We start from the raw sequence: 16,450 nt of genomic DNA, 5'->3' as shown, positions 1-16,450 counted from the left end.
CCTCTCCCCAGTTCCATGCCCCCTCCCCCACACCCCTTACAAAAAAATGGTGACGAGTGAGGAGGGGGTCCAGTCTTTCTCCCAGACGGGATTGTTTTTTTTCCCCCCCCCTCGTTTTTGTAGTTGCAGGGAGGCAGAGGGGCGGGTCCGACCATCGCCAGTGAAGGGACATGCCCTCGGAGATCAGACGTGCGCTCCGGGGTCGGACCGGGGGGGATATCAGAGGGTGTCAGACACTGACAGAACCAAATCTGCGAGCCTCTTCTCTGCAGGACACAGATGTAGTGGAAACCACTCCCCCCTGCCACCGCCGCCTCCGATTTCCCTAATCCCTGTGTGGCTTAGCGCCGAGGCCCCGCTGCACTGCAGGCACAATTACCTAGTCAAAGTAAACAGATAAAGACCCAACCATGGCAATGAACAAACAGCATCCCTGTAATGTTTTTACCCCCTGCTCCTAAATTGATGCATGACTGTTTTTACAGGCAGACGCATCCACATGTCGCATTTGTCTCCATTTCCTGTGGCGGTAAGACAAGAGAAATCCATTTCACTCAAACGCAGACGTGGCATCATTAGTTAAGCGCTCCTAAACCTCGGCTCCCTCTTTGATGTCGGGGCGTGCGATTCGCCAAAATTAGCAGCGTTCTCAGAGAGGTGATGGAGAATTCATGGAGCGGTAATAAATGGGAAATCTATGGACTGGTGTTCCCGGAGCCAGAGGACAGAGGGACAGATTTACTGACAGACGGCTCTAGTTCAGAGACACACGAGTACATATGGACGCCATAGCAACAACGATTAGCATCTTTGTGCCAATTATTGGGCCGTAGATTAAGGAACGCAGGTAGAGCACGTCTCTGATTACAGCAATTTCCAACATTTCCACCACAGTCACTCTCCCACTACCACCCCCCCCACCTCTCACACACCCACACACACACACACCCACACACACACGCACACACACACACACACAGAGCCATATATCCCTGTCAGAGCCGTCAACCGGCTCTAGTCTTTTATGTGACAGGCCCGCCTCTTCCTCCTGACTTTTTCATTAAAAGACAAGCCTTTTACACAAATCCATGAAACATTGTGCACGGAAGAGAAAGACACAGAGCAGTGAGGCTCAAAAAAGATGAAAATGAGGATGTACAAGGCATTGTTTCTTAATCACGCTGGATTTTTAATTATATGGTCCCCTCTAAACAATCTTTTTAATAAGTTAATTACAATGACTTTCCCCACCACCATTTAAAGGAGGCTGTATACTTCCAGTCCTCTATCTTCTGCCTTCGTCAGCTAAATGAGCAGCCTGATTGAATTTAGGATGGTTTGGAAGGCCCGCTTGACAGCCATTACTTAGGAAGCATATTTCTACATTCATTTAAAATGAGCCACTTGGGATTTTGCATAAATTCTCATCACTTCGCCTGTTACTAAATTGCATTATTTTGGTCCATTTTGCTGAACCATTGCCTCCATTTCCATTTTGCCACCTACTCAGCCTTTAAACTGGCTGGCATATGGACGTTGGCGCAGCGATAATTAGACCGGCTCCTTTAACTCCTTCTGTTCTGAGGTTGGCAGGGTCAGCGAGCACCTGGCTGAACTGTGTAAGGTCACATCTACATTTAACCACGCTGTGCTTTAAATAATGTCGGGCCAAATAGGTATTATTTAAAGCAGGTGATGTTGTGTTAGCAGCTTAATCATTTCCTGTCTATGTGCTGCCAGCCATTATTTCTCCCCAATGCACAGAGGATTTATGGGGCGATTGCTGAAAGCAGCAGGAGCTGCTGCACCAACTGCCCTCTGATCTCATCCTCCACGCAGTTGTCGTCCGACTGTTCTCTCTATCCCACCTCAGGGGGTCCCCCTGCTTTGTCTGTGAAACCAGATAACCTGACTCTGCAGGGGGTCAATGAAAAGGTGAAAGGTCTCGGCCAAAGAGCTCACCTCACTCAGTTGCTCCTTTGAGTTGCTCCTGTGTGGTCGGCTCAGCTCCTGCAACGTCTCGCCCTCGCTGACTTTCACCGGACGGATCGACAGAGGCTTAATCTGCAGAGGAAACGAGGAGAGCTCGTCAAGTCGCGTTCGGACCTTTTAACCTCAACCACAAATCAGTGCTGCACCCGTAGGAGGGAGTGATTTTGTGGTTACGTTCAGGCATGAGAGGCATAAAATACAATCCTAAAAGCTCTTCTCTTGTAACTATTAATCAGCTAAGTGGCCTGTCGATTTCAGCAAATGGGAAGGAGGAAGCTTAACAATGGTTTAGATTTGAAAACCTTGTCAGTGCCTCTTGGCTGTCTTATTTTCTTTCTTCATCTTATGATTTGTAATTATTGCTGCTATTGGGGTCTGATTTAAGATGTCTGGATCGGGAGAAGTAAAACATTGAAAGAATCTCTTATCACATCCATTTAACACATCGTCTCAAAGGAGGGTTGCACTACATAAATTATGTTGAAGTTGGAGGTGATAAAGGAAATTTAAAGAAATCATTTTGCCCAAAAAAAGGTGTTAATAATCTAAAAGTCCAGGGGAAAATGTCTGAGGTTTGAACCAAACCACGCCGAGTGTTTGCATGTCTGCACAGCTCCGACAACCATTTCCAATTTACATTGTATGTTAAAAAGATATTTTAGCCTAAACCAAAAAAGAACACACATATTTTCTGGTTTTATGATGTTCCAGCTACTTCAGCAGAAGGATTTGGTGACCTTGAGGTTGTGAGCATTGTTGTTTTGACATTAGACAACAAATAGGATACAGACCTCCACAGATAGCATTATGGTCTGGAAGTTTCATGTCTCACATCTGATTGCATAAACCGGGGGTCCTAATGGCAGTATTTGAAAAACAATTCCCGTAGATTTTCCCGTAGGCAAAACAAACATGTTTGCATAATAATACAGCAGATTTAGAATATTTTCAATATTCTTCAGGGCACTAGTACTTTTACCACTGACTTGAGTGACCAAAAAAATCTGTACGGTGTCTGGCAGCTCCGTCAGTTTACACTTTGGCTAAATGCAAATGAGAACTGGGTTTAGTAAAAACACCTCCAACCCCAAACCCCATTCCCAATTCTGCATTCATACAAAACTCTACGGACCATCCAGCAGAACTGTAAATGCTGACATTTCTAAACAGTGCATGAAAAACAACTATGGGGAAACACTGTTAACAGAGTTTTAAACTAGAAACTAGATGGGAGTTAAACAAACCTCCTCAAATACATCATAAAACTGTTAAAAATGCATTTATCTCCACCCAGCCACCCAAACCACATATCAGGGTAACCCCAATGCAAACACGGATGGTTTGTTTTATGGCAGGCCACTGAGACCTGCAGCTGGCATGCGACCAAACTCCCAGCCAGATGGGAGGTTGGCCCACTCAGCGATGAGGACTCTGTGCCAGTGGAGCGACAGCCAATCATATTGTCCTGTGCTGGTTGCCCACATTAGAGTACAGTGGCGATGGCTGCAGGATGCTAGCAGGCGTTCTGTAGCGGCTCCCCTGGTAGCACATGAGCTGGCTGTCCCCCGTCTCCCGAGCTCCACTGTAATTTAAGCAGATCACTGCTACAATTAACCTTTCCCGGTAAATATCAATTATGGCCCCTGGCTGGGTTAGAATTAAAAGGGTCATCAGCTAATCTGACAGGTTCTGTACGCTGCCACCTGGCTGGGAGCGAGGGAGGGACAAGGTGGTGGAGACTGTTTGTCTGCCCTCGTGCCCACCAGCTCAGATGCCAAGTGGACACAGTTCCCTTTTAATTACCCTTCTGCCACCAGGGCAAGCATGCTGATTGTCCAAGGGGCATTAGCAGTGTGCTGAGGTCAACAGTGACAAGATGGGGGAGTGTAGGGGTAAGTATGGTGGACATGGGAGGGCGGGGGGAAGACGCCAAGCAAAAGCAATCAGGGTGAAGAGATGGAAGGAAGAGAAACCTGCAGGAGGGCCTAATCAGGTTTGACTTCCACCTCCAACCGCCTCGCTCCTCTCTCGACGAGCTGTCAGCCTAATCACTCCTCGAATCTGAAAATAGATGCTGGCCTTTTCTGATTTCCCTCTAAAGGAAAGCACAAAGAGAGCAGTCCTCCCTGGAAGAGAGACGGCGAGGCAGCGGCGGAGCGTCACGGTACGGTCCACATCACGCCACAGTCAGGTACAGTCGCTGATGACTTTGTTTACCGAGCATTAGTGCCGCTGACAGATTCCTAAAGGCAAGCAAAGCATTTCCGTCTCCTCTGGGACTACATTACCCAGTCAGCAATCAACTTGGCTATTGATCAGAACACAGCGTCTAATACCACCCAGGTTAATGATGTAGCCTACAAGGACTGCTGTGCTGTTCAATAGGACGGGACGGCGATTGATCTCGGCAGAAATTCCTCGATTCTAACAAAAGATTGGCAACCCTGAGTGCCTGTGATTAAAGAAGGGACTAATTCCTCGTCTGGGGAGGTGTTTAATTGGCCCTAAGCTCCCAACTGCACAGCTTTCATGTGTTTTTCTATTTTACTGTGTACTCATTAATGTAAAAGGACAAGTTAGAGAGCTTTGGGGGAGTAGATGGTCTCCTCTGAGATGTGACCATGAGGTGGACCTGGTTCAAGGTCACAATGCCTTTATAACGTGACTGAGGTCATTCGTCGCGCGATCGAAGCAGCAGCTCTCGGCCACGCCGATGTTTAAAGGAGATATAGCTCTTTTCAAAGATTTCCTTGCATAAATTAGGTTTGTTTGCGCTAAACATTGGGGCGATGCGGCCGTGGGATAAGGTTAATCGAGTTATCTCAGTAAGTAAATGCGGTAAATCAGTTTGTGGGTGAGAGTCGGTTCGATTTATAGATGATAGCTAACAGATATGCAAGGGAAAAAAACATGGCTCGAAAGGGCCTGTGTTTTACATGAATAATGTACTGGAAATTAGCTCCATTAGTCTCGGTATTGAACATGTCTGCAGTCCCTCTCTGGAGGCTGCCGCTCTGTGCTCTTTAATTATCTTCAAAGGGCCCTCCAGCATCTTAATTCCCACCCCCCCCCAAGTTGAGTAGCGCCGACTTGGCTCTGCTCATTTATACTCCTCTAAACCTGGGTGAAGTCACAGAGCCCAGTTTAAGTGGGGCATTGGACAGAAAAGCAGCGGTTCACACCAGTTCAGGTGGGCTGTGGCTCACTTTTCCATTTCCTTTGGCTGTTCCTTGCTCTCCTCGCAGTGTCAATCAATCTGCAGGCTGTCAGCGGGAAACTGGCTGGAGGCTGGCAGGGGATGCTTTGTTGTCCTGCTCCTTTGATCCTCCATCCCTTACATCGCACGGGGTTTCTGGGGGAAGGGGGGGAGGGGTGCGCGGCTGTGCCGTCTTCCACCTTTTCCCTCCTTTAATATGAGAAGCTGTTAGTCTTGACCTCGCTCTCCCTCTCCTCTCACTCTGGCTCGCCTCTCTCTTGTCTGCCGTCACCTGTCAACAGTGCTCTGGGAGGCTGTGCCTCAGCCTTGTCTTGATGTCAATCCTCATTACCCTGGACCTTGCCCCCCCCCCCCTTTCCCCTCCTCTCTCGCTGCCTTGGTGCAGCTCTGCACTACCACACTCAAATTTGCTCTGGGGCTTCCTGTGCACAGGGCGCGGAGGAGATGTGGGGCAATACAGTGAAAGACAGCCTGAAAGGGACGGATACAGATTCTTCCTCTAATTTGCTCTGAAAAGTGTCCTGCGCAAAGGACTCTCACCCCCATTAACCCAGCGACAGGCTGCTACCACAGCTCACCGAGACATCAGCGGCGTGCGTGTGTGTATGCGTGTGCGTAAGGGGGCCCTGGTGGTGTGGCAGGCAAAGGCATCTTGATGCACAGTACCGGGCTACAGCCCCATCTCAATCTATCGGCTCATTATCCCCCCCACCCAGGCTGGGGTGCAGACAAGTGCACTTTAGGGCCACAGGCCAAATTGATTCATCTGCCTTCATTTTCTTCGGGCTCAGAAGTGGCAGCTGCTCGGAGGCAGGGGCAAGGAGGTTTGATATGGCGAGAGAGGCAGACAGGAGCAAGGGAGGGAGTGAGATGGGGAGGTGAAGGAAGGAAGGAGGAATGGAGAAAAAGATGCTACCGGCTTTGTTCTCCTTACATGTCTCATTTCACTGTTCTTTCTTCTCTCTCTCACTCTCTCTCTCTCACACACACACACACACACTTTTTACAGCACAACCACACACAAAGTGTTATTAAGACGTGCACTCACTACAACACTAAGTCCCAAGTTGGAAATTAGCCCAAGGACAAGCTGGTAGATTTACTACTGGGAGAGCAAATGGATTTTTGCTTTTATTTTGACGAGTCCCAGTGTATCCATTACGCCTTTTAATCATACATTATTCATAGAGCTTGCCTTATAATAAATGACCACATAAAAGAGGTACACGCATTATAGATGGCCTAAAATACCCCCATAATTCTCTCTGCTAATGCACTCCAACTGCATCTAGTTGATAAGCTGGTTCGTATAAACCTGTGAGATCCCAGCAAGAAGACATATCTCTTGTCAGCAATATTATCAAGTCATGTCAGGAGATGGTGGATAAAAATCAACAAGTTCCTCTGGGGTTTGTGCACCTTTTGTGAATGTTGGAAAATGTCTGAGTTATTAGCAATACAATACGTGCCTACTTCTGCTAAAGGTTGATGTTGCGTTCACTGTCAAGGAACCATCTTAAATATCAGGACGGATTGATGGATGTGACCCATTAGTTTTTGGGCATGTGAACAAATCCGTATAATTTCCTGCTGTGTAAAGGGGGTGGGGGTCATTGTAACTGCCCAATGAGCAACAAAGCCGTCAACCTGAGAACGATTGCTCACTCGGCCTGATTCCTAGCAATCAGGAACCTCGGGAGAGCTGGAATGTCCCGCAGGGGCCTGTCTGGAACAGATGAACTGGGAAAAAGAGCATTCCCCACGGGGCCCTGGCTCTCTCCAATCACTCTCCCCACATGCCTCCCGGGAGAGAGGGGGAACAAGGCAAAAGGAGAGAAAGGGGGACGAGTGAGGGTGCACCTGCTCCCTGAAGTAACGCACCTGTCCTGGGGGTTCACACACACACTTACACACATACACCCACACCCATACACGCAGACAAACTCTCACACACACACACACCCTCACCTGTCAAGCATGACCGGAGCAGTATCTGTGCCCTGCTGATAAGCAAAAGGCCTTAAAGCACAAACACCATCCCCCTGCTTGCCAACTCCCAAACCGAGCGTATCTCTGAGAAACATGTATTTATATATGCTAACAAGAAAAATTCAAATTGCCGTTCACTCTAGAGGATGTACTTTCTGTTTTTTGCACGACCATTTGCAAGTCAAAGTTCAGTTTGGCTTTCAAAGCACAAGCCACATTCAAAGTAGCAGTAAAACTTCAGGTTGTGGGACATCCCACTGGAAACGCCGCATTTGTGGTCGGCAAAGCTGGGAAAAGAGACTTCCATCACTTCCCAGCGTTCGCTGTCAGTTTCAGCTTTGTAAATGTCCAGTTGTTGGATTGGAGCATTGACAGTTTGAAAGTGTCAGTAATGATGGGATTGTGCATCTCCTTTCACCTTGCACGTCACCTTGCACGTTCCCGCGTGCTCATCCTACCCCGTGCACGTGCTGCTGAACACACCCTGTTGGCAAGATAACGGAGGTCAACTGCTTTTGACCGTCAACTCCGTAACCCTCAAACGAGAGACAACATTGATGTCAACGTGATTATCGACTGATGAGAGTTGATAAGTACAAGAGTTGAAGTACAACCAGGATCTACTTTGGATCACCATCGCTTTACAGCATAAAAATATTGGACAAACGTGATAATTCAATAGCAGGACCGTTAACCTAGCCATGTGAATGGAGGACAATGACTAATGACATCATGGTTAGTATGCGCACGCTGAGAAAGGTCAAAAAGAAATATGGGAGGCTTCATGGATATAAGGTTGGCCACTGTAAATGTGCTCGTGCTGGATATGTTGTGAGCAAATGGTGACCCTGCATGATGTCACCCATTTGTTTATGAAGAGCTGTTTGTGAATCGAGGAGTTTGGCTTCCTGGGCGTCGCCATCGTGAGATTTTTGAGCCAGAAGTAACCCTATTTGGATAAGAGGGCGGGGCTGGAGGAGGGGTAAGGGGCGGGTGTATCTTTTGACCTCAGTCCATGCAGCCCACCCACAGACTGGGACAAAGCCAGTCCAGGCCATATCTGATGTGAATATGAACTGCAAATAAAATAAAATAGAAGGAAAATCTCAGGATTTATTGCTTTAGAGTTGTTATCTATTTATACATTTATGTGAACAGCAGTTGTGGCTTTTCCACCTCAAAATAACGATCTAACCTCACCAGTACCAACACTAGACTGCATAAAAAAAAGCTACCAACAAATTCCTGTAGGCTACTGTACTTTTCTGAGAATAAGATAGCAGACAATTGTACCAGTACTACAAACAAGTTAAATATGACTAAATTCTCATAACATGACTTTGAGATTGAAAGAACGACCACTGATAAAACAAGTCGTGGTCTCACCCGAGTTAGAAATAAATCTCGCCTGAAATCACCTATGAGTGCTTGTCTGACTCGCTCGCTAGCTGCTGTCAGGCTCATCTGTCAGTCACCGTCAGCAGACAGATCAATCAAATAGACACGCCCTGAGTTTTTAAGGATCAGATCATAGTTTAGGATGGTGAGTTCTAGCTGTTGACATTGTTATGAGTTGTAAATTTCTTTTTTGAAGGATGATTTCATGCCTGAGAGTAAATTGGAGCCAGGGATTAATGGAGGCAACCCCTAGTGGATCCCAGAGGTATTGCACATCATCCACTTCTGCATTGGATTCACTTTTGAGACCAGATGACACACGTCCAACTTTTATATACAGTCTATAGTTGTGATTCAGACAGTGCGACGTCCCATCGGAAGACCAACTTGTTACTCTTGTTAGTCTAGTTGTCAATACAGGCTTAAAGCCTTCTAAAGCCACCATCTAGGTGAAACAATGTACAATAAAATCATCATGTTTGTACAATATCAGCACATTCGTATGATATACTTACCATGTTATAACATGATAATGATCCAAAATTTGCAACAAACTTCCATAGAAATCCAAATGTCCTTCTAATATCGCGTGTAGGATCCGTGTGGGATCGGTGGAATAAAGCCCCAGTCATGCCGCTCTAACACCACCACTTTTCTAACACTTGAAAATGATCTTATTAGCAGTTTTAAAAATTGCATTTTTTTCCCCCAATGTGCAAGATTCACACTCCCTCCTGCGAACGCACTTCATAACTTTGTCACCATCGCACGTACCTAAAGAAATGTTTAATTTCCTCTAATATAATCTGGAATAATTATCAGCTGAGGCTGATGTACGCGCCGCAAAAAAGGCCCCTTTTAACAAGTCCACCAAACACGCGCTCGCACCTTCAAACCAGCTATCATTCACCAGGACATAATTAAAACACTGAAGATGAGATTGTGGAGCAGAGGAAATGAGCAAGTGATTAAAAAAAAAAAGCGCTAGTTGGGGAAGAGTCTGGAAGTTCCAGGCAGTTAACTTCAGAGTGTGTTCTTCATCAGGTAAATTGCTCTTTAATTGAAACTCCAACAAAATCGTGCTGTGTTTCCTAATCACGACGCTTTAGAGCGGATGAATGTGCAAAGGTGACAACAACTGGAACATGAGAGAAAATAGGCTGAGAATAACGGCCGACAACTCCTGATCAATGAAGAGGATTTGGTTTCTCTTGTTGGTGTTAAATAATAATGTACTGGTGCAGTGCTTGGGTGGAAAATGATAGAGTTCTGGAATAAACAACAGTGGAACAAAATAATTATATATACTGTATATCCAGAGCCAGATATATTTTATCATTAGATTCCAGTCAGCCAAGTGGAGAAAGAGCCAATTATTGTAGCTATGCAATCAGCATGAGAAAGCAACTTGTTGCACACAAGGGCAGCTTAAAATCAAAATATTTCTGCAGCTAATTGTGCACGCTTCAGTGCAAGCAAGAAAAAGATTGAGCCACGATTATATGGCTCATTTTGGTGTATTTTTCCCAGGTCTACATACCATTTACGACAGTCGGAGCAGGCGAATTTAGAAGCAACTTTAATCAGGTAAGACTCGAACAGAGTGTCGAGAAAGTGGCAGTTTCTTGGAGGTGAGGAGTCTGGAGGTAGTTTGCAGTCAGAGAGCGAAAGTATACGAGACAGCCGGAGCGCTCAGGGCTTTTTAATAGGAGGCAGATGCAACACATGTAATGAATCAGCTCCGGCTCGATGCGGCTTCCCTCTGATGTCTGAGAACCCATCCTGCCCTTGAAAAAGCTTCTGGGACGTTATCTCACGTCTGCACCGTACACATTGCCAGGAAATATTCAGAGGAAGAGTTATGCATTGAATGAAGGAGCGAGAGAGGGTTAGAGCGGTGCAAGCCCAAGTATATGCACTCATTTATTCATTAGTATTTCAGTCATCCATTTGCTTTGGGTAAAACTTATTAATTTTTACTCTATGTTCAAGTATCTACATATAATTGTATGGATTAGGGTTAGCCAGTGATGCTGCGTTCAAAACTGCAACTAGATAATAAATAAACACTAATTATCATATTCTAAAAGCAATAGTTTATTGGACTCAAATAGCTGGAGGCTCATACATGTTAATCACAAGCTACCTGTAACTTTTGGAAGCTGCACTTTTTTCATCTGCTTCTCTATAATCGGAACTTCTAAGTAAGTAAAGTCTGTAAACTCTTTCAAGCTATTTTAGCAGCTATTTTTATTGAAGGCAAAAATGCTCATCAGCAACAGTTTGTCGCTTACATTTATCGTATGAGATTAAAAGGCCCATTCTGTTTGAATTAGCATCCTCTACTGGAATTATGCCCTCCAGAATATCTTTAGCTCTTAAGCTAAATATGCACAGCAGATATCCAATGAAGACAAACATACTGAATTGAATGTGTTTGCATTTGCTGGGTCTGCGTAATGTGCATGGAAACTTAAAAGGCTCCGTGGGACACTCAATAGTGCAGATCATTCATGTTGCCGTTCCAAACAAATCCAAATGCCGAAGCCTCTATTGAAATGGGATTTGTTGTCTAGTCTAAGATTCTCTGTAAACAGCTGAATCCCATGTTTCAGATCTCTGCCGGCCTCCATACAGATGATTTAAATCTCACGTGAGCGTGCACCTGAATGTTGCACCGCTAGCTCCTACTAGTCTGTTAAATCTGCATTTTGCATAATCTGGCTGAAATTCATTTGAAATTCCACAACATTTGAAAATCCAATCATCTCTCAGCTCAGCCTCCCCTGCAAAGAGCATAAGCTGTGATGACAGACCTTCTTAGACACACGCTCCACTTTTGTGTCACACCTTATAGAGCACCGTGTGTGTGTGTGTGTGCCACTCCGGTCGGACCGGATCTTCCCACAGGGAGGAAAAAGAACAAGAGGATGAGGTCATCGGGAATAACTGTCCCCAAATTACAGGCGTAGTTTTGTAGTTTTCATGCTAAAACTACAAAAAAGGGGAGTTTTGCCCTTGATGGCAGCCTGGTGCTGAGTTGATCGTGTGTTAAAGCTCCCTGACATATGGATCACAGCGTTTAATGCCTGGTGTTTTTTTTTTTTTCTCGGTTCAACCTGTCAATACCAAAATATATTATCTGCAGCTTTAAAAAAAATACAGTAAACAGACAGCCTATTTCTGCGTCCTGCTGTAAATATGCAAATGAATTCAGTTTTGAACTAAAACAGAATATTGGTTGAGACTCCTGAACAGGGAAAATGAAACGGTTTGCAAGCTGCAGCTCCGTTAAATAGCATTTCAACAATACTGATGAACAGAGTACAGTTCCCCTCTACACAATCCCTTCCATCATGGCCCTTTTCCCCCCAAAGAGGAGGATTACTGCGCTTATGACTTGCAGCAAATTGGTAGATTGGTAGCGCATCACAGTGCCATTACACAGGCTTTTATCTATCTCCATATGCAGGCCCGCATGAAGAATGTTTTAAATTCCCAAGAGCAGATGCAGAAAACAGGCAGCTCACACATCTGACAGTCCAAAATGTGTGATCTTCTGAAAATAATGGGAGGTCCGGAGAAGCAGGAACGCAGTCGGACATAAAAGAAAGAGGAGAATAGCAAAAGCGGAGGCTTTGAGGGTGTCAGATATGTAAGAAATGAGTCCGGAATGGCTGGAATCTGCGGGAGAGAGACAGGAAGAGAAGAGGAGAGACGGCACAAGAGGATTCCTCCCCATCACAGGGTGTTTGGCTGTGACATCTGCCTCTTTTCTGTAATTTGCATCATTCCCGCTTGAGCCGGAAGAGATAGGTTGGCAGAGGAGGAAGAGGAGGAGGGGGAGATGGGGAAGGAAAGATGAGAGGATTCTAAAGCTTTGGGTAGGTATGGAAATCAGGTCTCGGGGAGGAAAAAAAGGGAAACGATGAGAAGCAGATGGAATCAGCCACTGACGTGACAGCAACCGGCCCGGAGAGCGAAGATCCTCTGCTCGTGCAATTACACGGCGCGCATTTGCTTCATTTGCATCTATATGATCCCTCAAAACGTTGTCATATGCTGGCATTTGAGCCTCTCTCTCTTTCCTGCCGTGCGTGCGTGTGTGCGTGCGTGCACACATAGCCCACATAAGACGATCTGACAGGCGATGCTTGTCACGATGTGCACTACATGGATCGCGGATGCTGTTGGTAGAAGAGGATCATGTCCATTGTGTTAATAGGGATAATAGTGATTTAATAGGCTTACAGGCAGATTCACTCTGCATTCTAATTGGCTGGGCCCCTGACGTGTCACTGCCGCCCCCCTGAAACCAACCCTGACAGCAAATGTGAACCAGTCAAACTGAGCCAGCTGATATCACTGTAATAATGGAATCACGATAATGTTACATGGTTTTAAGGAACAACCGACATTTTAGGGGTTTATTCTTTGGATGGAGGAGGATCTGGGCAACGTGGCTGCTGGAAGGCTTTTGTTACAGCGGATGCGCGCACCTTCGCCCGTAATCCTGTTGAACCGGCATTCATCCGTCGCACCAACAACACATGACTATTTATTGTCGTCGAAACGTGGCAATTTGGTCACGAAGATTTGTGTTTGGAATCTGTCGCTGGTGTTTGCTGTAATCAGCATCTATGTTCCGGGATGTGCCTGCCCTCCCCCTCATCAGCACATTGCATTGTTGGGGGTTTGCGCGTGTGCACGGGTGTTGGTCTAATTGCGTGCACACGGGTCTCAGCGCCACTTGATGGCAGTAACATACTGTAACATCTGATTCCTACTCTTCACAGGTGGAGTTGCAGTTACATAAAAGACTGGAACTCCAGCACGAACAGAAAAACAGCAAATGAACCACAATGCAGGAAGTGGTGCGGGGGAGGGGGATGAGCAGGGAATGCTGAAATGACAGGAATTTTGGAGGATAATTGTCCTGAGATGGAGCCCGGGGCGACCTTGACGGGGTGAGAAGTCAGGGGTTTCGGCCTCCCAGGGCACAGCGTTGCCAGGGTAATTGTGCCATGATCTTGACCTTGCATTGCTTAAACCTGCTTCCACTCTTTCTCCATCCATCCTTGGCTCTTTCTTTAGCTCCTGTTTCCCTGACTGGGGCGCGGGAGGTGCTGGAATCTGCTCTTGGCTCTAATGATGTCAGCTCCCCAGAGTAGGCGTCTGTCTGCTGAATCTCAACAGCTAGCCTTCAAAGTCTCTGCGTGACCCGGAAGGCTGGAGAGACGCCCAGAGGATGGTGAAGGACGATCTGACCACCGCATGGTGGAACAACAACCCAAACAGCTATGATGACCAAAGACCTGAGGGGGGTCAGAAAGGTCTTGATCCTTTCACTCCACCACTGTCAATAAAACTCCAAAATTCTAAACTACAAAAGTGAAGTGGGAAGAGAAAAAAACAAGAACGATGGGCTTCAACGCAGTAAAAAATATACAAACTACGTTCCAGTAGCTGTAGTTTGTCAAGCACAACTTAAGGAATAAGTTTTTGTTTTTTTTAAATGCTAGGATGCAACAAAAACCACCAATCAGACTTCTTCCCTCTACGCCGATGACACACTACTATATTTTGGAATTCTAAAGAAGGATCTTCATCACATACCAGTAGCTGCTTATTAAAGACTGTGTATTGTATTTAGCCCCACTGCCTGGTTTCCCTCCCGGTGGATGAGAAGTTCAGCACTGGTTTAAATAACATGCCCAGGGCTTGTCTGGTGCGGCCGAGCTAGGATTATCTGTTATTCAAATCACAACCAACCTCACTTTCCAGCCAGTCGAACCACCATCAACAGAGACCACGTTTGACCTTAAATCAATACCAAAGTAGCGATGAAAGAAATGGACGAAGCGAGGCAGGGAGCCTGAATCTGATTGACATTTACCTCAGCTCTGCTCCGTCAACAACCACACAAACCCAAGGCAGATCTCCCCCAACACTAGCTAGAATAAATAAATAAAAATCAAATGGTGTCAGGAAGACCTCACTCCTCATTACACCTCCATTATTACCTTTAGGATTCCTGTCACACAGGTGAACCCACTCCTACGAGAAGCGTGGTGACAGACAGTTAAAGGCAAATTGTCTGGCTACTTGACCTTGCGGTGATGAAAAAGCTTTCTGTTTCCAACTTGCTTTTTATCCTTCCTTTCTTTTACATTAAGGCAGAACAAGGCCGGGGAAGAGTCTGCCGTTCATTCCCCCTTCTCTTCTGAAGAAACCGAGCAATGAAAACTCTTAACCAGACCATCATAAGGACTACAAAAACTGCTGTTTCTGGGTTTCTTATTTTACGATTTGGTGTTGAGGAACAAGCCAGAGCTAAGCGCCGGAGTGTGGATGCATCTGATTACTGCAATCATATTTCATCTGAGGTATTGGAATAGCATGTTTAAAGCCTTTCAAAGCAGAACTTTATTTAAAGCTGATGAGATGTTATTGTCGTAGTTAAAAAAAAAAAGAAGAGAGAACAGATATTTGAGTACACAGCCAATATCACCCTGTCTGACCCAGTGGAAATAAATACTGTGGGACATAAACTGTTTAACCTTAAAAGAAAACAGAACGCTTGAACTGAGCATCAAAGCTCCAGTAATAAATGCCAGATGTATACATCTGGACCTGAGGAGCCAACTCAAAGCCTTTTTTCTAATAAATAAATCAGCAAGGAGCTAACTGTTACAAGTGAAGGTGTGAGTGCTGTTTATTAACAGCACTACACTTTTCTATGAAAGTCGATAATTATGGTGGAAAACCTGACTGGCTGCACAGCTTCTATTCACCGTCGGAGCCAATCGTATCCAACCGCACTGCTCCGCACAACATCCTGTTGATATTGATTATTTGTCTGAATCAGTCTGGTAGGACCAATGCAGTTTAGAAGTGGTGAACAGGTGATACGTCTTATTGAACATGGTCGCGCTGTAAAGCTGCAGGACCAAAGAATCCCATTATTATCATGAAATAACCATGTTTGTTTTCCAGCACTGCAGCAGGTCGAAAGTCTTTTCAAGGACAAAAGGATTCTGCTGCCTCATTGTAAAGACCCACGTGGAGCCCAGTTTGGGCCAGTTTCTTCAGACCCGGCACAGCTATGCAATCGACACAATAGTATCTTACTATACACTTTTAGTTTTTAATGGTTATCACAAGATCAAATGGAATGATGCTGTGAAATAACCCTTTGCGAGGGCTCCAGTTTAGATAAAAGAAAGCAAGCTGCAGGTCTTCTTCCTACCCTTTGTCCTACTGCTGTATCTGCAAAGTCCTGAAGAATATTACAAATGACCCTCTTGTGCAAACACTCCTGATAAATGGAGCTGGGAGGCCGGGCCATAGGGAGCTAACAAAGCAAACACGACATGGTGTATCGCTCTACTCCTTTATCCCAAGTGTGTTTTTATTGAGATGTGAACGCTCGGTCGTCTGGGTCAGATCGATGCTACGTTGAGGCCGGCTTAGAAGCCTTCACACTGGAATCTAACATGCAACCTCACGCTGGGCCGAGTCGATGTCCTGCGTGGACTCTCAGTTTGGATTACAAGGTAGTACTATAGATGCTATATGACAGGCGCAGCGTTTATGAAGCCTGTTTGTCATTAGAAACCTGTAACTGGCTGCCTTTTTATATCAATCTTTTGTCTCCTGTCAATTCACGACGCCTTCGATAGGTCATTCTCATCTGGCCTGAGTTGCCTTTTGACATTAGCCAACATGAACGCCATGAAATAATCTCAACAACAACAAAGGCTGAGAGCGAGAGGAAGGAGGCGGCTCAGGAGAAGGAGGTTTTTCCAGGCTTTCAGAGGCTTCTGGAGGCTTACAGCAGCGGGCCAAGAGCTT

General features: G+C 45.7%; 1 protein-coding gene across 1 annotated transcript in view; it reads right to left on the bottom strand.

The window, feature by feature from the left end:
* The window catches only part of fbrsl1 (fibrosin-like 1), a 205,270-nt gene that overhangs the window by 126,772 nt on the left and 62,048 nt on the right, over positions 1-16,450 (bottom strand). The window contains 1 exon segment of the mRNA XM_029829992.1: positions 1,963-2,064. Coding sequence (XP_029685852.1) covers positions 1,963-2,064 — 102 coding nt within the window.

Source organism: Takifugu rubripes, chromosome 21, assembly GCF_901000725.2.
Source record: "Takifugu rubripes chromosome 21, fTakRub1.2, whole genome shotgun sequence".
In the NCBI taxonomy this organism is placed as follows: domain Eukaryota; kingdom Metazoa; phylum Chordata; class Actinopteri; order Tetraodontiformes; family Tetraodontidae; genus Takifugu; species Takifugu rubripes.
This window is presented reverse-complemented; position numbering and strand designations above follow the sequence as displayed.